The 22204-nt window shown below is 37.5% G+C and overlaps 2 protein-coding genes and 1 long non-coding RNA gene across 7 annotated transcripts in view; 1 reads left to right on the top strand and 2 right to left on the bottom strand.

The window, feature by feature from the left end:
• LOC144301124 (uncharacterized) overlaps positions 1–1226 on the bottom strand; it is a 35043-nt gene extending 33817 nt beyond the window's left edge. The window contains exon 1 of the long non-coding RNA XR_013367849.1: positions 690–1226. This is a non-coding gene — a long non-coding RNA (uncharacterized LOC144301124). The remainder of the gene's footprint in view (positions 1–689) is intronic.
• On the top strand, positions 864–20098 carry SMNDC1 (survival motor neuron domain containing 1). Of its 4 annotated transcripts, XR_013367848.1 has the most exons (7): positions 2289–2408; positions 7258–7400; positions 7986–8147; positions 10370–10523; positions 11170–12540; positions 15284–15352; positions 15993–20098. XR_013367848.1 is itself a non-coding variant. In XM_077877664.1 (6 exons), exons 2-6 carry the CDS (start codon positions 2289–2291, stop codon positions 11305–11307), a joined length of 717 nt encoding a protein of 238 aa, XP_077733790.1. In that variant the 5' UTR covers positions 864–1065; the 3' UTR covers positions 11308–12434. The 4 variants fall into 4 exon arrangements, 3 of the variants coding, with proteins under 3 accessions (XP_077733790.1, XP_077733788.1, XP_077733789.1); XM_077877664.1 differs by lacking the exons at positions 15284–15352; positions 15993–20098 and adding an exon at positions 864–1065 and having other exon boundaries at positions 11170–12434; XM_077877662.1 differs by lacking the exons at positions 15284–15352; positions 15993–20098 and adding an exon at positions 1364–1608 and having other exon boundaries at positions 11170–12434.
• The window catches only part of MXI1 (MAX interactor 1, dimerization protein), an 81317-nt gene continuing 77120 nt past the window's right edge, over positions 18008–22204 (bottom strand). For both annotated transcript variants that reach the window (XM_077877667.1, XM_077877665.1), the window contains exon 6: positions 18008–20567. In XM_077877667.1, coding sequence (XP_077733793.1) covers positions 20404–20567 — 164 coding nt within the window. In that variant the 3' untranslated portion in view covers positions 18008–20403. The remainder of the gene's footprint in view (positions 20568–22204) is intronic.

Raw genomic sequence — 22204 nt, forward strand, 5'->3', positions numbered from 1 at the left:
TGGGAGATTGCCCCCTATCCCGCGAGATTAACCTACATTATTTATTTATTTACTCATTCAAGAGACAGAGAGAGAGAGAGAGGCAGAGACACAGGCAGAGGGAGAAGCAGGCTCCATGCAGGGAGCCCGACGCGGGACTCGATCCCGGGACTCCAGGATCACGCCCTGGGCTGAAGGCAGACGCCCAGCCGCTGAGCCACCCTTGCGTCCCCCTATGTAATCTATTAAAAGCAAGTCAGTTCAAACAAAATAGGTTTTAAATCAATCAACCTTCTCTCCAATAGGTCCTGCCACAACTTAATTAGCTTTTTGTTGTTACTGAGCCTTATTATCATATAATGCGATGGCTCTGAGGCTTGAGCGGACGCTGGTATCACCTGGAGCGCTTGTTAAAACAGGCTGCTGAGACCCCTCGGATTTCTGATTCAGGAAGTCTGGGGCGGGCGCTGAGACTCCGCGCTCGTAATAAGTTACCAGACACGATGCGGAGGTTGCGGGGACCACACTTTGCGACCCAACCGCCACCATGCACGCTGCGCTAAACTCCGTCCCTCCCACCTCCCAGCACCACTCGTCTAAGAAGGCACACGCGATTATCCTCTCGGGAACTTCAGGAAGGGCGCACCGGTACCTACTCCTAAATAAGCCAAGGACTCTGCACGCGCAGCAGAAATTAGGGTGAGACAAACCTACATCCGGCGCCTGGCGCAGCCAAGCTACGCCATTTCCTTTCTGCGAAGCTCCGCCCACTCCGCGTCTCTAACGCGAGTAAAGGTGGGCGGCGCAGAGAAAGCTGGGAATCACGTGAGGAGGTGACGTCTCGCGAGGCTTTTAACCTCTCGCGAGGCTTGATCCGTTCTGTCTTTTCCTCCTTCTAGTGCCCGGCTTTTTCCCCTCCCCCTCATCGCTGACCAAGTTCTTCCTTTTCAGACCGAGTCGCCTTGTTGTTGCCGCGGAGATTTTTTTTTTTTTTTCCTGCTGCTGCCGCCGCCGTCGCCGCCGCCACCACCACTGGGCTCCTTTGCCCCGACCCTCTCCTGCGCCCTGCCCCCAGCCCCACCCAAGGTAACGAAGCCGATGAGGGAAGAGAGCAGGGCCTCGCCGGGCCTGGGCCTCGGGTCGGAGCAGAGGCCTGAGGCCGGGGAGCGGGCGGGCCGCGCCGGAGAGGCTTGGGCAGCCGGCTAGAATCCCAGGGGCCCGGCTCCCCTCCCACCCGGGGTTGGGCCGGGCTGGGCCGGGCTGGGAGCTGCGTGCGGCGGCGGCGACGGGGGCCAAGCGGGGAGCCGGTCGGGTGGGGTGGGGACGCGGGAGGCCTCCGGAGGACGCCCTCAGCCTTCCTGCGGGGCGCCTTGCGGGTAGGAGGCTCCGGCGCCGCCGGGGGCCGCTCCGGTTGTGTTTTCGGTTTCCCTGGAGCTTGTGTTTGGATTTGGAGGTCTGAAGTCCTCGAGCGGTTGTGGCGGGCTTGCTCTCGCCCCTTTGGAGCCCTTCCAGATTCCAGGCTGTGCTGGACGGGAACTGGAAGGCAAGGGTCCTCGGAAACCCCGCGTGATTGCTTTATGCACCGAGAAGGGATTCTCGTGTCGTATTTTCCGGAGGAGAATGAGCCCGGTGGGTGAAAAAGGCACGCTCCTTAGAAAGCCTAAGCGGGACCGTGTTCGTGCCGTTTCTTTAGTGAAGGAGCTGCATCGGCGATATTTAAGTGACCGGGTGAAACATTTTTTTGCTCTGGAGAGAGGTTCTAAACACACTCCTATCTCACGGAGGGAGTATTATTTATGTAGTTAATCCAAAAGCCATTTCTGTTTTGTTTTGGATGTAGTATTGAGTGCTTAAAAACACTTTATCAAGTCTCCACTCTTCAACAGATTAGTGCTTTTTTTTTTCTTTTCTTTTTCTTTTTTTTTTTTTTTTTTTTGGTAAAGCTGTAACACCAAACAAACAAACATAAAAGAGCCAAATAGAGTGTCCTCCCTGTTACAGAAGTTTAAAGAAAATTGGAAATTATCCTTCTCCCTTTTGTCTTAGCTCTTGTTTTCTGTTTCTGTGTGGAATTTATTGGACGTGTTTATAAACTGTGGAATCCATTGCCCTGAAGCTTGGGTTTGACTCCCGGCTCTTCTCATAATTAAGAGTAAAGGTAATGGTAATAAGTTAAGCTGCAACAATGAATTACATTGAGGAGCAAAACTGGTAAGGATGAAGGCAGGCAGACAGGGAAATTATTATTTTTTTTTTTTTATGGTGCTTTTGGTTCAGTTTTCATGATCTTACTCTTTTATTTTCCCCAGATGTCAGAAGATCTAGCAAAGCAGTTGGCAAGCTACAAAGCTCAACTCCAGCAAGTTGAAGCTGCATTGTCTGGAAATGGAGAAAATGAAGATTTGCTAAAATTAAAGAAAGACTTACAGGTAAGTATAAGAGGACACTAATAGTTACATTGCTTGGAAAAACTATTCTTTTTCAAATGATCTTATTACTTAGAATCCAAAGCACCATTTGGAGGGGGATATTTCCTCTCCTACTCTCCCTTGTGTGTACATGTGTGTATGTACATAGGCATTTATGGCTCATAGAAGTAGGGTTGCTTCCTCTGTTACAGACCTCAAAATGAGTAAAGCGTTGTTCTGTTATGTAAATCTTGTGTGTTGATTTAACTTAAAAGAGTTGGTTTTAGAATTTTGTCAAACCTTTTAGAGAAGAGGTACATTTAACTTTACAGTAGAAAATGCTTTTATTTTTAAAGATCTGGCAAAGGAAATTTAGTTCAAAAGGTAACTAAAAGAAAAATATGAGGAATTTAAAAAATGTTAACTATACTGGAATTAAAAGAATGTGGAAGCGTTTTATAAATGATAAAAAACAATGAGAAAAATGTAACCTGATTAAGATTCTTTTTAATGTTACAAGATTCTTTGAAACAGAAATGAGAATGTGTGTGTGTGTTTCAAAGCTAGCAGGTAAACAACTTGTATTGAAAACATAAAAATATCTAAAGAGATACTTGGTTTCTGCATAAATGTTACATAATGTTTGAATTTAAGGCTAGATTTTACAGTGTAGTTGTTGATACTTGTTGAAATTGAGTGGATGTGGAAAGATCTGTTTTGTCTGTCATGGGAAAGTTCAGTAGGAATAAAACTTGGCTTTTGAAAACCTGCACTGGGGTTTCAAGACAAAATGAAAATCATTATAGTAAATATCTATTGTTTCTCAGAACATTAGGTTGATTAGTGAAAATCCTATGTGTGTATATATACACATGCATATGTATAGAACTTTATTTTTAAAAATTTGAGAATAAAATTTTGAACCTGATTTTTTTTTTGAAAGTTTTAAAAGATGTTTTTTTACTAGATGATCTTCCTTTACTGATTCAGTACAAAACTAGAATCATCTTTATCCTATCTAAATCCTTTTCCTCCTTTTATCATTCTCTTGCCCATTAAAATGAATATTTTAGGGATATCAGAACTGAAAATAAATGAAACTTCTTTGAAATGGGGTCCAAATACAGGACTTTGAAAAAGTTTATCTGGGCATAATTAAAATGAGTTGAAAATTTTTAGGTTCAAATTATGGATTTAGGATAAACATGCCTAAGGTTGCAGTAATATATAGTTTTTAAAAACACAGAAAACAGGATCCCTCTTCAGTATTTAGAAGTCAGGCCAGTGAATGTGAGAGTGCTAGTCAATACAAAAGATGTTTTGGGAGCAGTTTCTCCCACTTCCAGGGCAACGTTCTGCTTACCTCAAAGAGAGATCCTGGAATGCATCACTTACCAGCTTAAAAGTGGTCCTTTTTTTTTCTTTGAAGAAAATAAAACATTGTTGATATTGTGTATTTTGCTTCCTGGGCAGTTGTTGGAAGAGGGATATGTGTGGAACTGGTGGAGGGGAATTTAGGAATAAAGATTAAACAATATTATTGTGAAGTGGGTTTTTAAAAATATTTCTAATATTTAATAAACTCTCAGTAGTCTAGGCAAATTGCCTTACTGTGACATGATCTCTGGTGGAAGTATCGTAGGGAGAGAGACTGTCGTGGTAGGTATTATAGTAAGCACGTAAGTGGCTTACTTAGGGTTCACTTAATAATGACCTGGGGGTCATTTATCTTTAAAATCTCCTTTTTCTATAACCATTTAGAACAGCACTGATGTTGCATATCTAGTTTGTAGTACTGTAGCCACTAGAGACCACTGAATATTTGAAATATGGCTAGGGTAGCTGAAGAACTGGATATTTTATATTATTCAAGTAGCCACTTGTGACTACCACCTTGGATAGCCCAGGATATAGAAGCTTAAGTTCTAAAACTTCAGATAATAATACTACAGAATGTTTTTCCTGACCAATTTTGATCACGGTTTTTTTTTCTCTTGTTATGAAAATTTTTTCATTACAGTTTGCTAGATAGAGGTCTGTTTTGAACTGAAAATTACTCAAAGGTAGAAGGGATCATTGACGATTAGATAAAGTCTGAAAAGTGTTTGGATATCTGCTTCCACCTAGTAATTGTCATCTCTATTGATTACAGTTACAGCTCCTGTTTTGTCGTGGATTTCTAAAAAAATAGTTTTCCCTTTTTTTTTTTTTTTTTTTCCTCTCCTGTTTTCTGGGATATACCTCATGCCTTTGATATTTAATTCTGCCTTTTATATTTGCTGAAAAGTTGTTCAGACTGATGACTGAGTTTGTGGCCTCCTTTATTTTGTGTTCCTCTAGTGGAGTGTCTTTACCTTGGTTATGACTGTTTGCCCTTTCATTTATGACAAAATGCTTTTCTGCGTTTTTTTCAGTGACTTCATTTTGCCAGTAAGGCTTCCATGTTTATCTTTTTATGTACTGTCTTTCATATAGAGTAAAGTTACTCAGCAGGCAGCACGTTAACCTACTGAGGTCCTAATTGCCTTTTTTTTATTTTTTATTTTTTTTTCACTTAAAAAAGTGGGTGTAGTAAAAATCTAGGCTAGCTACCTGACTAGCTCCCCAGGCAGTCTGTGATAATCACAAAAATAGTCAATTTATTAGGCTGTTTTGCTGAATAAACTGGTTCTAAAGGAGGCAGGGGTCAAGTCACTTGTCTCATATATTACAGTGGCTCTCTGCATCCCCGAAACGCCTTCCTTCAGTAAGCAGAGTGCTTGAGTGCACCCTTTGACCTGCTGATATGTAGATCACAACATCTGATGCTTCCTGGAATTGCCGATTACTGTAACTGCTGCCCATCTGTCGATGAAGGAGCAGTTTCAGAACTCAGACTTGGGGGAGGAAAAGTAATTAATGGTATGTACCTTTAAGAACCCCCTCATACATAAAATAGTTTCTCTAATACTTTGGTCCATATGCACATGTAAAGAAAACATTGAGAAGTGTCGTCATAGTTTGTTGGGAGGGATATGTGAAACATGGCAAAATGAAAGGACAACTAGGGATAAGTGCTTTGGATTTTTTTTTTTTAAAGTGTCACAGTGCAGGGCTCTGAAAATTGTAACATGCACAGCTTTTCAGAAGCCTTTGGTGAAAATACGTTTCCTTATGAAAATAAAATGGCAAGTAGTTCTATGCTAAGAGAGGTAGAGTTCTAAATCTGAAACCTACAAATGGCAGGAATCATGTTTTGCTTTAGTTAAATGGTGTTATTTAAATGATAGGGATTGTATGGGCTCTTGAGTCAGGCTTACTGGATTAGATTCTTGGATAGTAGTTGGTTAAAAACAAGACTGGATAATTTACTTTGCATAGTACATGATCTATTTATTTGGAAGTTCTTTGCTTTATTTGCAAAGGATTGTCTAGTTAAAAGATACTTAAATGGCTCTTTGTCACCTAATAAAATCTCATTGAAGATACTACTCTACTAAATTTTTAACTCAAATCTGAGTTAGTCTAGGTTTTTGTTGTTTTTTTTTAATTCACAAAACTGGCCTTTCTCCCAGGGCTTGCCTTTTTGTTTTTTGTTTTTGTTTTTTGTTTTTTGCTCAACTATTAGTTTTTCAGAAATATCCATGAAGATATAGAATCTTTAAGAGAGGGGTGGAATGTATATCTTTTTGGTTACTGAACCAGAACTATTAGAAAACTTCAATGGAGCCATAAGAAACTCAGTATAGAGCTTAACTTTGCTATATTTTCTTCCAAACAGTGTGATATTTTAAGGTATTTGATATGCAACAATGAGGGAAGAGGTATGCAGGTTCTTAAATCAGATAAGGTGATGCATAACATAGGTCTTCATTAGAATAAAAATACAGCAGATAGGTGGCACAGTTTATCAATTTGAACTGTTATCTTAAATTTTAACCAACCCTACCAAACACTCTTGAATGAAGTCAATAAGTGTAAGCTTGAAATAGAAAAAATACTTGCCACACAGTAAGGTATTGCCTGTCTGTGTGTTACATTTCTTTTATTTTTTTCATTTTAAATGGAGCCGTGCTAATGTGCCTTTTAGAATATTTTAAATCTAACCTGGTAATCTGCTTACCTGGATGGGGTAAGTTTTATAATAAATGAATAAAGACTACTGGCTTTTTATATGTGCCTATAGTATTTTAGTAGAAATATGTATGAGGAACATTTTTATTACTAATAAGGCTGCTTCAAGTGATTTGGGTTTTATTTTGTTTTGTTTTGTTTTTGACAGGGGTGGGGAGAACATATTGGCTAGAGAGTTAATACTGCCAAGTAATGCCCCATAAAACAGTCCAGATGCATGAAATATTTTTGACAAAGATATGAGATAAAAGTGAACTTGAACCCAGTTCAGTCCCTCATAATTGACTATTTCTAATATTAGATCTGTGTAGCTAAAACAGGTACTTAGAAATAATGCATGGTAGAGGCGCCTTGCTGGCTCAGTCAGTAGAGCATGTGACTTTTGGTTTCAGGATTGGGAGTGCAAGCCCCATACTGGGTGTAGAGCTTAACATGAAAAGGGAAACAATGCATGGTATAAGCTCAAGTCTACCTTTTTAAATTAGTATTTGAGGTTAATTAAGTTTAAGTTGAAAGGCAACTGTTTGAATCCTAGTTCCACCACTGTAAAAATAAATTGTATCTTAATTTCTCTGTGAGGATAATCATAGTAACCTACATCACAGTATTGATATGAATTACAAATAAATATGTGTAGTGTACTTAATCTGCTAAATGGTGTGAGAGCTATCATCCTCAAAAACTGAAAACCTGTTGAAAGTAGGTGATAAGCGAATTATAAAAATAATGTTATGGCTTTTGTTTTTTTTCTTTTTAGGAAGTTATAGAACTAACCAAAGACCTTCTGTCAACTCAACCTTCTGAAACTCTTGCAAGTTCAGACAGTTTTGCATCTACTCAGCCCACTCATTCATGGAAAGTAGGAGACAAGTGTATGGCAATCTGGAGTGAAGACGGACAGTAAGTGTAGAAAAAACTCTAACTATAACATGAAATAATAAAATGCAATGGTAAGAAGTTTTTATTCAGTTTAAACTACCCTATTAATCTTTCTATGTAGACAATATGTAGAGCCAATTTGACTCTTGGGTGGTTACCACTAATACAGTTTAGTTTTTAGCTTTAGATTACATTTTGGGGCAGTTGAAGGACTTGGATCCTAGAGGAAAATGAATGGATGGCTTTACTAATCTAAAATTTTTTTCTCAAATTGAAAACTGAGTGAATGGTTGGCTATCTTAGGATTTAGGTGAAGCACGTACACTGAAATTATTCCTATAAAAAATATCTTTTCTCACAGAGATCAACCAGAGCACATTTAATAGACATGTAAGAGACTTTCCTGACAATATTTTGATTACAACTGCCTTTTTTGATAGTAGATGGCTAACTCCAACCACTCTTGTATTATCTTTACCAAAAAGCCAACTGATAGCAGAAGTCCCATTTGAGACACGTATAATAGTTGAAGCACTGCAGTGTAAGTCTTAATAGGCTGAGTACTAAACCTTTACTCACCTGCTTACAGTCATGATATCTTTACAGGTGTTATGAAGCGGAGATCGAGGAGATAGATGAAGAAAACGGCACTGCTGCAATCACCTTTGCTGGCTACGGCAATGCTGAAGTGACCCCACTGTTGAACCTCAAGCCTGTAGAAGAAGGAAGGAAGGCAAAGGAGGACAGTGGCAACAAACCCATGTCAAAGTAAGTGATTTTGATGTTAGCAGTTTAAGTGTAATCTTCCCCATTTTGGTAGTTGAGGTAGTCCATAGTATCCATGCAGGCTAAATTAGGGTAAAAAGGTTATAATACTCTTTACCATTATTTTGAAGATTAGTAGTACAGGGTCAACCCTGTATGTGAATACCTAGGTCCACTTAGGCATTCAGTATATTTATTAAGAAGATACTATGTGTACCTCTCACCAAATCAGGTGTTGGGGTTCCATCACAGTGACTACCAAAGCTTGTGCCTTGTCCTGATTGAGTTTATAGTCTAGAGAACAAAATACAAAATTAAAGGAGAACTTTAATAGGAAAGTCTACAAGTTATGAAGGGAACATAACAGGTACTTTAAGGGAAAAAAGAAGAGTTACCTAAATTGCACTTTAGTCATCAGGGCAAATTTCTTTGAGAAAATGACATCGAAACAGATTTGAGAAGAAAATGAGGTAGTGAATGAACTTAAAAGTATGACCTTGGGCAAACTGCTAACTTTTTTCCTTATTTGTAAAACAAAGTTGACAGTATCTACATTGTAGGTTGTAAGGATTAAATGTTAGCATTTATAAATCATGTAGCACAGTTCTTGGCATGAAGTAAGATTCAGCAAATGTTTACTTTTAAAAAACAAAACGGTGAGAACATAGAAGCAACAGAAACAAATTCCTGTGGTAAAAACTTAGGGCTTGAAGGTGGGTAGTTTGACAAGAGAAAAGAGGTAAGAGGTTGAGAAGTCAAGACCAGATCACAAAGAGCCTGACAGCCACTGATGCATTTCAAATAGGGATAATATGATGTGATCATAGTTGAGCTTTCAGATAATCACTGACAGCAGAGGGAAGGCAGCTACTGGTGGGGATCCAGTGAGATGATGGTGGCTTGAACCCAGGAAGAGAAGTGGATGGTTTGAACGGTACTTAAGAGGTGGAATCAACAATATTTTAGTTAACTTGCACATATTTGCCACAGTTTTCTCTTTTTTGGATTTGTCAAGGGTTTGTAAAACCTAAGTTGTTACATAAATATATTTGAACTTCAGAAAATTATATCGCCTAAGTATCCCAATGATAAAATCAGATTGTAGAACAATAATGTAACATGTCAATTTGTAGTCTTTGACATCAGTGTTTAAAAAAAAAAAGCCTCGCTTAGCTTCCTAGTGGTGGTTATATGATACAGAGGCATCTAGATCATCTTGCCTCTTTTTTAAAGATCCGTTTCTTCATGCTTCTTTTGGTGAGAAAGTCAGTATGTAAACTGAACAGAAATTACTGAGAAAGCTTTAGGCTCTAATCCTATATAGAAGAGGTTTTTTTTTGTTTTTATTAAACCAAGTTTTTGTTTTTATGAATTTTAAGTTGTGATTCCCTTTATACTGGTGCGTTCTTCGTATCTAGATGAAATAGTTTTATCTGCGTTGCATCTCTTCAGACACTTTTTCTAAATGGAGCATATTAAACTTGCTAACTTGGGGATCCCTGGGTGGCTTAGCGGTTTGGTGCCTGCCTTCGGCCCAGGGTGTGATCCTGGAGTCCTGGGATCAAGTCCCGCGTCAGGCTCCCTACATGGAGCCTGCTTCTCCCTCTGTCTGTGTCTCTGCTTCTCTCTATATATAACTCTCATGAATACATAAGTAAAATCTTTTAAAAATAAATAAATAAACTTGCTAACTGTCCATTTAGAAATGGATAAAGGTTTAGACAGCTATTAATGTTAAAACTCATTTCTAAAATGCACCCGGCAAAAGCAATGTAAATGTCAAAAAGTCATAGTTTAAATATTTGATTTGAGGGGCCTCTGGGGTGGCTCAGTCAGTGAGCAACCAACTCTTTATTTCGGCTCAGGTCATGATCTTGGGGTGCTGGGATTAAGCCCCATGTCCTCAGTGCAGTGTCTGCTTATCCCTCTGCTGCTTCCCCCACTTGCACACACTCACTTTTTCTGTAAAATAAAACCTTTAAAAATAAATTTGATTTGAATGGGTAATAGATTAGATATGGTTTGAAAGCTTCCAAGGATGCTATGTATTTCAAGTAACATTTCTTAGTAGTACTGGGTGATTGACATTGTTGGTGTTGGTGCTTCTATTCATGTAATGTGTAAGCTTATTACAGGATTTGTTTGTTTTTTATTCTGCTAAACATTTCTAAGGAAATCATCTGTTAAATCTTAAGAGTTGACATTTAGCTGTTATATCCACACAGAAAAGAAATGATTGCCCAGCAGCGTGAATATAAAAAGAAGAAAGCTTTGAAAAAAGCACAGAGAATAAAAGAACTTGAGCAGGAAAGAGAGGACCAAAAGGTTAAATGGCAACAGTTCAACAACAGAGCCTATTCTAAAAACAAAAAAGGCCAGGTTAGTAAATCCTTTCATCTTACTTCATAAATTTCAAAAGTATAATTGTCATTAAAGTAACTTTAAAAAGAAAAAGGAAGTGCATAGGCTTAAAAAAACACATAACTGGATCTTGAGAGGCACCTGGGTAGCTCAGTGGTTGAGTGTCTTCCTTTGGCTAAGGTTGTGATCCCGGAGTCCAGGGATCAAGGCCTGCAATCAGGCTTCTCGCAGGGAGCCTGCTTCTCCTGCCTATGTCTCTGTATCTCATGAATAAATAAATCTTTAAATAACCGGATCTTCAATTCAGAATCCTCTTCAATCTTCCATTTGGCTTATTGCGCGAATATCTCCATTAGCCATTGTCTATCTGCAATAGAAACACTATGAATGAGAGAATTTATATCAGGAATTACAAAAGATCTAGGTTTTTTACCCTTCAATAAACTGCAATTTGAAAAACTATATGCTACCCTACATATCACTTAGAGGGAGTGTGATGAACCGTACCTGCTTTGTAAACATGCTTTATGTGCTAGGCCTCACTGGCAGATTTTATTTAAGAGAGCACTCCAGTTCCCTTGATGTACTGTACTTCTTAAGTGTATTTTGGAAATTTTTTTCCCCAAAAAGCTAATCAGAATGGTTTCTGTTTCATTTCCAATAGGTAAAGAGGAGTATTTTTGCTTCACCTGAGAGTGTAACCGGCAAAGTTGGAGTAGGAACTTGTGGAATTGCTGATAAACCTATGACACAATATCAAGATACCTCTAAATACAATGTCAGGCATTTGATGCCTCAATAATCAGAAAAACTGTTGGATTTCATCTCTGCAGGGCTTTACATTTACCTTTTTATCCTTATATTTTTCTAAAGGTAAATTATTTGTTAGATGAGTAAGGAAGATACCATTGTCGTCCTTGTTTGACTTCAATAGAATGAAACTTGAAGAAATTGCATTTGATAACTGCTATTCATTTAACTTTTCGTTACTACTACCACAGTTTCCTCAAAGTTTGTTGAATAAAGCAACTTTTCTAGATAGATGCTGCATAAATACAGCACTTAGATGAATTGTTGATCTTCCTAATATCAGGCCCTTACTTAATGGATGTTGTGTACTTTTTGTAAAGTCCTAACTTGGAATTTTCAGATGCTTTTAACTTGCCACATATTGTAGCAATTCACCGGAACATCAAGGCAAAATACCAACCTGCTAAAGAGATCCTTTTTTTTTCTTGTTTTCAACTTAAACCTAGCTGTTGCAAATTAAGCCTAAAAATAGGTTAATTTGTAAATGGCAACTTTGTTTTGAGGTTTTTCCTTAAATAATTTGTTTTCTAAGCCCATTAGGCTATCTCTAAAATTGATCCAGCTCTTAAAATTTTTACATTGAGTTTTAATTTTATGTAAGAAACCATGTTTAGGACCAGCTACCATTTCTAAGGGTTTTTTGTTTTGTTTCTAACGTTTGCTCTTTTCCTGTGTTTTTTCCCTTATGGTAGTGGTATCATTTTTTGGATGTGTAATGTTTATAAAAGAAAACAAAAAGCTGATGTATAGCCCTGTATACAGTGTAGATACTATTTTTGTAAAAAAAAAAAACAAAAAAACCAAGGCTAAATTAATGAACAAGAGTACTGAATGTTTCATCATTAAAAATTTCTTGTATTTCTTGTGCATTAATCTGACCATAATTTCCCTGTATATTATGTTCATGTAGCTGGGTTTGTAATTTTTGTTTACTAGATCAAGTTGTCAGCATTTGTTGGTATAAGTGAACATCACAGTTATCCTGAGTTGAGTTTAAGCCAAATATATGCATAGTAAAGTATCTTCCTATTACTGGAAGATGGTGATTTTTTTAGGATATGTGTTAATTTCAGTTTTTGTATGTTTAACTTTTATTAAATAAAGTGTTCTTAAAATCTCCAGGGTGTGTTACCAGAAGGGTGGTGAAGTCCTAGCTGGCAGCACTGATACGGTGATTAAGCTTCAGTGTACTTGCATTCATGATTTCCACAGAAGAGAATATTGAGTATGTGATAAAGGTTTCAATAAATCCTTATGTACTTCTTACCTTAGAGTTAAGAAATTGGATCCTAAAAGGACAACTATTTTTATTTTCAGGGCTTGTGCTGTGTATAGAGATGTTTGTACATTTTTGGGGAAAGGAAAATAAAAATGTTAATGACGTTTAAATATTTGGCAAATTAAAACTTAAGAGGACAGAGATGAGGAGTAGGATTCTTTATCTTGCCCCTTCACCTCCCTCCCAACCCAGGAGGACCACTGTTTTCCTTCCTATAATTTATGGCCACAAGGTAGAGCGTGTGACAAAGTGAAAGAGGAAGTCTTTTTAGATACAAGGTACAAATTATAGCAGAAAAGGGCTACTGAGACTGAAGAACTCTTAAAAATACACTGTTTTCATTACCAGTATAACACATTTCTTAACTAATAATGTATCTTTGAAGAATTACAAAGAAACCCTTTAAATTCAGAAGCACTTGGAAAGAAATTTGGTACAATTGTATGACCACTTAGAATGTGTTTTGGTGAGATCACCTTGGTATGTTTGTTGGAATAGTAATTTACCTGTTATTTGTATAGGCAAGAGTGTTGTGTTGTGTTGAGACTTGTATCTCCTTTGACCCAAGGGCCATCCTCTCTGCACATGAATTTTCCTAGAGGGGCTTTGCAGGAGAGAGAAAAGGAGTAACGGTGACCATACTATATAAAACATTTTTTTAAAAGTATGTAGCAGGAGATCAGGAGTTTTGGGGTCAAAGACACAGATGTGGCCCTTTGAAGAGTCCTAGTGTCAAGAATAATGATTGTTTCTGGACTAAACTGAAAGGATTCCTGGGGGATGGAGCACCTATCTCTTAGAGTGATACTTTAATGAGAGGCATGATACCTGTGATATTTTTTACAAATGAAGGTAGCTAAGTTCAGTACTCTGAAACCAAATACAACACTTTGTCTTATGAAGCTCTGTTACAAAAATATAGTTTCCCTGTCTAAAAGGGAAGGGAGTCTTGAAGCCCTGAAACTCACTGAATGAACCATTAGTCATGGACAGCTCTTCAGTAGCTTTGGTTGCATGGATCTCAAAACTTGATACTTTTGCTATTGACCATTTCAAGAGAAGAACAGTCCCAATGCCTCCAAAATAATTACATTTTAAATTTTAGTATCACAGATAAATTTTTTAAAAATTAACATGTAGAAAGGCCATATTGAAGAGCAAGGACTCAGGAGCCAGACTGAATCCTGGCCCCTCATTTTTACCTGTGTGCATAACTCCTCTTTGTCTTAAATTTCTCAGCTGTAGAATGAAAATACCTGTTTCATTAGGTTATAAGCATGAGTGAGTTCGTATGTGTAAAGTGCTTAGAATACCTGACACAGTAAACATTGCAGAAGTGTTTGCTGTTTACTGTGCAGGTGGTAATGATGAATAACTGTTTCCTTAAAACTTAATGACAATTCACATAATAATGGATAATGCCCATTCTTTATAGTTTGACGCCGCTATAAATGCATTCTTGAACTGTCAAGTTACCAAAGTTACATATTAAGTACATGCTAGTAGAAATTTAAATTTTTATATTAGAATATGTTAGGGTATGTCTCGGATGGGAAGGGTGTACAGGTTATAATAAAAGTTACTCTTAATGCTTGCTTAAAGAGGAATTCCTAGATCTGGGTCTTATTCCAGACCTATTTAAGCCAAAGTATGTCTGTTTTGGACAAATATCACAGATTCTGATGTGCATCCCCAGTCTAGAACCATGTTTTAGGTTAAATGTAAAAAAGTGATTTTTCAAACTACTTGGGAAGTAGTTTGGGAAGTAGAATTATTCCTTTGGGAAGGAATAATTCCTAACGAGCAGTTTTTTTTAAGCCAATTATCAAGATTAGGCATCAAACCAAAATGAAGTGCATCTGTTTATCATAACTACTTAAAATGCTTTGTCACAGTGAAGGGTGTGCATGTACATAGGTGCATGTGGGTATGTTTCCATTACAATGCAGTTTTTTTTTTTTTTTTTTTAAGATTTTAGTTATTTATTCATGAGGGAAACAGAAAGAGACAGACACAGAGGGAGAAGCAGGCTCCACTCAGGGAGCCCCTTGTGGGACTTGATTCCAGGACTCCAGGATCACGCCCTGGGCCGAAGGTGGCGCTAAACTGCTGAGCCACCCAGGGATCCCTACAATGCGGTTTTAATGCTGAGTGTATCTGCCTTTAAAATAGGGGAAGGGATGCCTGAGTGGCTCAGCCATGATCTCAGGGTTGAGATTGAGCCCTGCATGGGGCTCCACACAGCAAGTAGTCTGCTTGAGATTCTTTTCCCTCTCCCTCTGTCCTCTCCCTGCCTCCCCACATCCCATTGTGTGCTCTCTCAAATGTTTTTTTTTTTTTTTTTAAAGAAATAGCAAGGGAAAACCATCTGATAAACGAAAATCATAATTTTTTTTAAATGTTTGTAGGTTGTAATTATAAAAGGTGAAAAATCTATTGCTTGTGCACATTTAGCCAAAAATTTTTTAAAGCTTTGGTTTGGCTTTTTGCTTCAACTTGGACATTAACTGAAAGACTGAAGAAGGTTAAAAACCCTTAAAATCAAAAAGGTCTTTTATTTGTTAAAATCTTGAAAGAGTTCCATACTATCTGCTGAATTGTATTATGTGTATTATACTATGAAGCAACCAGTTAGTATAAATGGTAATTTACCTGTTCAACAGTAAATGTAAACATTCTTTATATCTAGGATTTTTGAGTTGCGAGTTAAACTGAATTTTTACTACAGTGGAGAGGAAGAACATAGGCAATAGAACAGGTAATACCATAGTTTAAACAAAAATAAGTAATTGAATCCCCTTAAACTATGATTTTTATGTATAGATACATTTTTAAATACCTTAAGAGATGCAGAGACCAACATTGGCATTCTAAGAATTTGTCTTGGCCCAACCAACAGAAAGAAAAAGAAAACATAAGATGAAGGTGTTAAAGAGTTCTGTGAGGTTATTCAATTGCCTTTTTTACCTTTCAGCTTATGTATATATACAGGTGGTTCTTTCATGGCCTTGAGTGGGGTAAAGCAGATCTGAGAATACTATTGGGCTTGTGGTAGTTGACAGCTGAGCTAACTAAAAATACCAAATTTTGGATAGTCCTTTTTCAGTTCTCAGAAAATAAAAACTGATACTTTACTTACATCAGGTACTTCACCAATTCACTTTTATGAAACCAACACAGACTTCCTGAAATTATTAAAGTTGTAATTGGCTTTTCCCAGTTACTTTAAGATCGCAGCTAAAGAAGCCATAGTTAAATGCATTAAGAGAAATGATTGCTTTTGGTTTGAAGAGTTACTTTCTCAATATGAGGCCCAAAGTTATGTTTATTATTTTCCTGGCTCATGATTTACCTTTCTTGGTGAAACTGATATGCTTTTGCTTTTTCCCCCTTTCAAGCCCTGTACTCACTTTAGCAAGATGCAGTGCATTTCTGACCAGAGAAACAAAGAATTCAGGCTTGGAGGACACTTGACTCTATATCCTGAGAAAACTAGAGTTGAAGCCTGAGACCTGCAGCTAGGCTAGTCTTTAATAGATGGTAATTGTCCAATTGTTCATTGCTCAGAAGTATACAGGAAGGAGTAAGTATCCCTTCGGTTCTTTCGCTAGGATTTTCCCCCCAAAAGAATGGTCAGGTTTAGTTGACATAGCTTTCACAGAATGTGGTAAAAGATAATTTAGAAGCAACTGGCTTCTTAAATTTGTATTTTTAATACACATTTTAGAGCTATGTTATGGATTTTATGTTTCTACAATACTGTTTGGTACTCTGGTGCAAAAATATGAGAGAAATATCCTAGTTATTGCCCTAGCAAATAAAGACTTTAAGCATTTCTCCGTAACAAAGCTAAGAGCTTGAGGAAATAGAAAAAATTTCAAAATGATAGGAAGTTAGTTGGCAGTACTTTAAAAGAGTTTCATCTAAGCCGTTTCCCCTAATAATTTATGATGGTACAGAAAGGTAAAACAGAACCAAGAAGTGAAGTTGCCAGCCAGTATGTGTATTCTGAACTGCACTTATTTTTTGGAAGAATCTAGATGTATTCCACAAGAAAACCAGTTTCCCATTAGATGTAGTATATGGGCCAAGAGTTTTTCTTGGCAAGGCGAACACTAAATATTAACTAGGGCATTATGAAGTTATTACTACTAGTGTTTAATAGACTCAAGCTCAAGTTAGTCGTCTTTTTTAGAAGGACCAGGTAATCACTAAAACCGCTGATACATCAGTCTTATAAAGTCTTTATTTAAAAAATTCTATAGGACATCAAAATTGACTTCTTACAAAGTATAACCTGTCATGGAATTCTGTGAAAATGAACCATTTTATTTATTAGAAATAGTCTTTTTTTCTGCAAGACCCAGAGTCAGAATAACTAAAATTCAGGATTAGGATGAAATTAGAAGGTTGCATTCATCAGAAAGTAGAGAAGTACATACCTCTTATTTTTCTTCTGGTGCTACAAACTCCTAGATTGAGTATGTGTGGGGATTTACAAGTATCGGTTTTAATCCTTACAACCTTTCAAGATAGAGGTAGTATTTGTAACAACTTTTCAGGAGGAAATAATTTCCATGAAGAAATTAAAATAACTTGCCCAGAGTCCTTAGCAAATATTAGAACTAGGATTTAAATGTGCACCCAAAGATACCCGGTTCTTCCCACATTATGCTGTTACGGAACATGGAATTTTTGAGGTGGGACGATAATAAAAGAAAGGGGGGAAAAGGTAGCTAGTTGCTTCTTCAAGTGGAAGAAAACAAACTTACCAACGAACCTTCCTCAGGAGGTTAAACAATTTTCTCAAGCAGTGTGGCCTTAGGAAATTTGCCTCTAATCCTCACCCTTTAAAAATCCCTCCATAATGCTAAAAGCTGTCATTGTCATGGGGACCAGAAAAAACATTCCTACCAGAGTTCTACCTATTCTAATCAGAAACTACAGTCTGACTTTATCAGAATCTTCTTTGGTAATAAATATGCACTGAAATGGGATTTACCTGTATTAATACATTACTCGGGCATTTTACAGAAAGGGTACTTTAACTCAGGTTAGTGGGTGGGGACTAAACAGGAACTTCCAGACTTACTTTCAATTTAAATGTACAGTGTAGCCAAAAGGATTCCCTAAAAAGTTACTAAGAACAGATAATAACAAATGGCTTGTGTCCTACCTGAAAGCAGTAAGATTATCAGGTACATTAAACCATCTGCAGTTAGGTTACATGGAGTTATCAGTCAAGAAGGCACCTGTTTATATTACAGAACAGGAAATGACAATGATTCAAATTGTCATTAATTCTGGACTACTGACGTATCAAACACTGAGGAGATAGCTGCTGCTTAAGGTGTGGATGCCCATTCATACTTTTTCCTTCATGGAGAAGGGTGGTACAAAAAGCACTCGGGTCTTCTTCATTCACAATTTTTATTTCTTGCAATTAACTTTTATATCTTCAAATTCAATTTGTCTTTTAAAAAATTAATACTTCTTACTCATCATACAATCCACTCCCCTCCCACAAGGAAAACAAACCCAGGGAAGGAGTAATTTAGAGGGCAGTTGAAATAGGTACTATAGATTTGTGACAAAGGCTTCCCAGCCCACCAACCTGTACATAATACAACAAAATGGCAGCACCTCAAGTTCTCCTGAATGAAGTCCGAAATTCCAGCCCTAGGCAAGTGATGCAAGTGAATGTCATGGGAATAACAAAATGGAAGCTCAGTCATTGGCTTTCATTTACTTTCCATGGTAGTTAGCAGAGTCTTTAAACTGTCTCCCTTGGGAAAGTCAAAAGTAAGCAAATATATAGAGCAACATTTTGACCCAGCCAGGAGTAATTATAAGTGAAACCAGAAATAATTTACCTGGGCCAGAGAAATGAATTTATCATGTTTTTCATTAAGTCCCCAGCACCTGAAGTAGCAAGTTCTAATAATGGGCTTCTAAAGGCATGCAGTTTTTCACACATCTACTTCAAAGAATTTCTTCCACTCAAACATAGCACAATCAAGGATAAAATATTCTCGGAGGCACAGGAAGAGCACAAAAACAAGTAAGTATACGCTGAGGCCTTGTGTATGCCAAGATGGTGCACTTCATACATAGAAGCAGTGAAAGCTGTTAAAGTGCTACTTACAAAGGATAGTCTAACATTACACACACAACTCAACTGCACTGCTAAATATGGTTGTCTTTATTTTCTTTTTCCTTGCCCAGCCCTATCTAAACAAAATAAAACTACAGGACTGAAATTAACAACCCATTAAAATCAGCAATAAGTTATGAAAATCATAAAGCTTTTTTTTTTTAAGTAATTAAGGGTAGTTAAATTATTTAAAGTATACAAAGTCCAAAGAGCCAAGGGGTAAGGGGTCCCAGAAAGCTTCCTGGGGTCAAGGAAAGGGGGAGGGGGAACCTTGGATTTTGAAAGACAAAGGGGAACACATGACATCAAAGTGCAGGCTAGAAAAGAAATTTCACTTAAAACATTTCAGAAAATATTGATAAGAGCAACAATAGCACCTGCACAGTGGGACTGTGAGGAAGGAGAGAGACTGCCTGTGGGAAAATGGAAGCAGATCTTTACAATAAAATGAGACAAGTGCCGAACTTAACTATGTTAAGTATTATAGTGTGTCTAACTATAGATATCAGATGGTTAAAAGCTGGTAAAAGGTAATGATTCTAAAAGAAAATAAAAACAGCATTGACCTTTTTTCTACCTAGCCCAGACCTCATTCATTTTGTGCACTATAAAGAGGTGTGAGGTGTTTTATCATTATCAAATGCTGCATCAAAATAGATGATTTTTTTTCCCATGTGTTTTTCCACTATAAAAGACATCTATGTTTTTTATGGACAAGCTTTAAAAAGATGTCATTTTGGTTTTCAACACATACAAACAGTTATCAAAATCTGAAATAAAAATGCTGCCGTGGCTCAGACCTTGGCCTGCTAATCTGCGTGCACAATTCTTCTGGCCCACGCAGACACAGAGGCATGGAGAGCTTTTTCCTTCTGGCCCCTCAATCCAAATTCATAGGCCCTGTGTGGTAGAGGCTGTCATACACAGACTGCCCCCACGCTGCCCAAGGGCCTAGGGCGGCTGACTGTCGAGCTGGCGGTTGGGTACCCTACTGCTAACAATGCAGGATAAGGTTAGCTTGCTTAGCATGGAATCCAACAGAAAGCTGAGCTGCATGATGATCCCTTTCAAAAGGCTTCATGGGAGTCTCTCCTTTTGCAGAGCATGAAATGAGCTTGCTTTTTTTTTTATTTTATTTTTTCAAGAATTGATCATCCACAGGCTTCATGATAAGCTGTCCAAGCTGAGTTTTAATAGCTCTTTAGCTATCCAAGTTAATGCCTGATTATCTTGTCTTCTCATTACTATGGGTTTGATTTTGTTTTTAGGACCATAAAACTCAGGAAGGGTTCATAACCCCATCCTTAAATGTGTCTACTCATTGTATTTGAGCAAACTAAAGAAGAAAAAGAGGACAAAATCTCCAAATGTCCTCTTTCAAATCAACTAAATCAAGAAAATTTCACTTAAGTTTTCTGCCATTAGAAACTGTGATTTTCAAATATGAATATTATGAGTATTTGTTCTGCTGGGGAGGCTCTGCCCCACTTTTTGCTAAGTATTTGCTTAAATAGAGGTCTTTTGACTCTTTTGTTCAAGTATAGTTTTGTTTAGTTTTAAAGAGGAGACTGCATCATGAACCCAATTTAAGAGATTGTTTGGATTGAATTGGCCCAGTGAATATTTTGCCCTGCACTGTTATGTCATGCTGGGTTCTAGGAAGTGAACGAAAGTTTGACACTGGCACTGGAGTAACCCTCGTCACTCCCAATACTCTGCAGGCTGCTGTGGTCATCAATGTCACTGATGCTGGTGGTACTGATATTGTCCACTTCTCCATGGGAGAACTCTGTGCTTTCAACATCCACTTCAATCTCCTCTGCCAAAAAGAAAAAAGGAAGAACATTAGTAATCTGAACTTTCAAAAACGAATGAAAAAAGGGTATAAGAAAAAGTGATTATTTTTGTGCAATAATTATTATACAAGCTTATTATCAGTGATTTCTAGAGAACAGAAGTAACTGAAGGTGAAGAGACATGAATATATTTTGCAAAGCGGAATGTCTGGTATCCAGTGGTGGTCTCAATTTAGGCAGCAAGTTTACTAAAGCCTTTGACGCCAGTACGTCTGGACCTCCCACCAAAAGCACTCAGCCTATTTGGGAATTAGTGCTTAATATTAAAAGATCCTAAACCCCAAGTGGTTTAACAACATCTGTTTTGCATTAAACTAGAAACTAATTCTCAGTGCTGTTTGTTAATCAGAGTTGCCTTAAGGAGGGAAAAAGCATCAACTTAGTATAGGTGAACGAGAAAATGTATCATTTATTCTTGCCTTAGGTGGTCTCATTCTACAGACAGTTCTACAGACTTCTAGGAGTCATCATAAAGACTTCTGACTATTCAGGAACCAAACTAAGCAGTCATTACAGAGGGAACTCTAAGAGATTTGTCTTCAACTCGATTTAATTTTCTTGCATCAAATATAGCTTGAAATGAGGGTGTGAGCCTGCAAAGTCTCTGGCTTATAATGAGATCTATAATAAAGATTATAGTAAAGGCATTTCAGTGGTTGTATTTTACTTCAAAAATCAAACATGTTTATTAAAAGAAATCCCTAAATACATATATGACCAGCTATTACCAGATAGTTTGTTAAATACTACATATACAATTACCCGTACACCACATAAAATACAATATACATTTTTAAAAATGAAAGGCAGTTGAAAAACTGTTCTCTCCCATAACAGTTAGAAATGAACTCAAGATTCTTCAATTCTTTTAAGCTCAAAGTCTGATGTTTCATATTTGGCAATGACTCTAAGGGTTCACACTGATCACAATTGCTTTAGGAAAAGTGAATTCTTGCTGAGCCCAAGAAGAGAGAGTAAGTTATTTCAAAGAGTATAATTTTCAAAAGGGCTTGTTGCTTCAAAAAAGTTATAGAAATCTGTTTCTAAAATGCAGGCATCTGTCCAAACAAGCTGTCAAACAATCCTCTGAATTCATAACTATTTGTTTTACATCCATAATGCTTTACAGGCTATTTGGTGTTTCCCAGTATCAAAGAATACTCATCCAACCTACAACTGGAAAAGAATCTTGCTGCACTCAATTATATCATAGTAAAATGAGAGACTACTCTAGCCAAGTGGACTAGAGATATTAATAAAAGTCCCCTATAATACTGGGAAAGAGGTACTAGCACGTGGGGACTACCAAAAAAATGAGAATCCTAATGATGAAGACACACATGTTCTCAAATTTGGAGGGAGGGTGGGTACAAGGAAGAGTTAAGAGAAGGAAGGGCAGCTAAAGCTTGCAGACCTGACAAAGTCACATAGCTTGTAGCCAGTAGAAAAAGGACTAGAATCAAGGTCTGCCTCTTAATTTGGGGTCATTTCTGCTATACCTCACTGTCATTCATAAATGTAGCTGTCTTTGAGGTTCTTGCTGCTGCCTCTGGTATACTTTTGTTCTTTGAAACTGAGTGCCACATAAAAAAAACCTTAC

This window comes from Canis aureus, chromosome 29 (assembly GCF_053574225.1).
Source record: "Canis aureus isolate CA01 chromosome 29, VMU_Caureus_v.1.0, whole genome shotgun sequence".
Lineage (NCBI taxonomy): Eukaryota > Metazoa > Chordata > Mammalia > Carnivora > Canidae > Canis > Canis aureus.

Coding starts and splice junctions, on each gene's coding strand:
- SMNDC1 (XM_077877662.1), top strand. Junction 2,409..7,257: donor AATTAAAGAAAGACTTACAG/GTAAGTATAAGA, acceptor TTTTCTTTTTAG/GAAGTTATAGAACTAACCAA. Junction 7,401..7,985: donor ATCTGGAGTGAAGACGGACA/GTAAGTGTAGAA, acceptor ATATCTTTACAG/GTGTTATGAAGCGGAGATCG.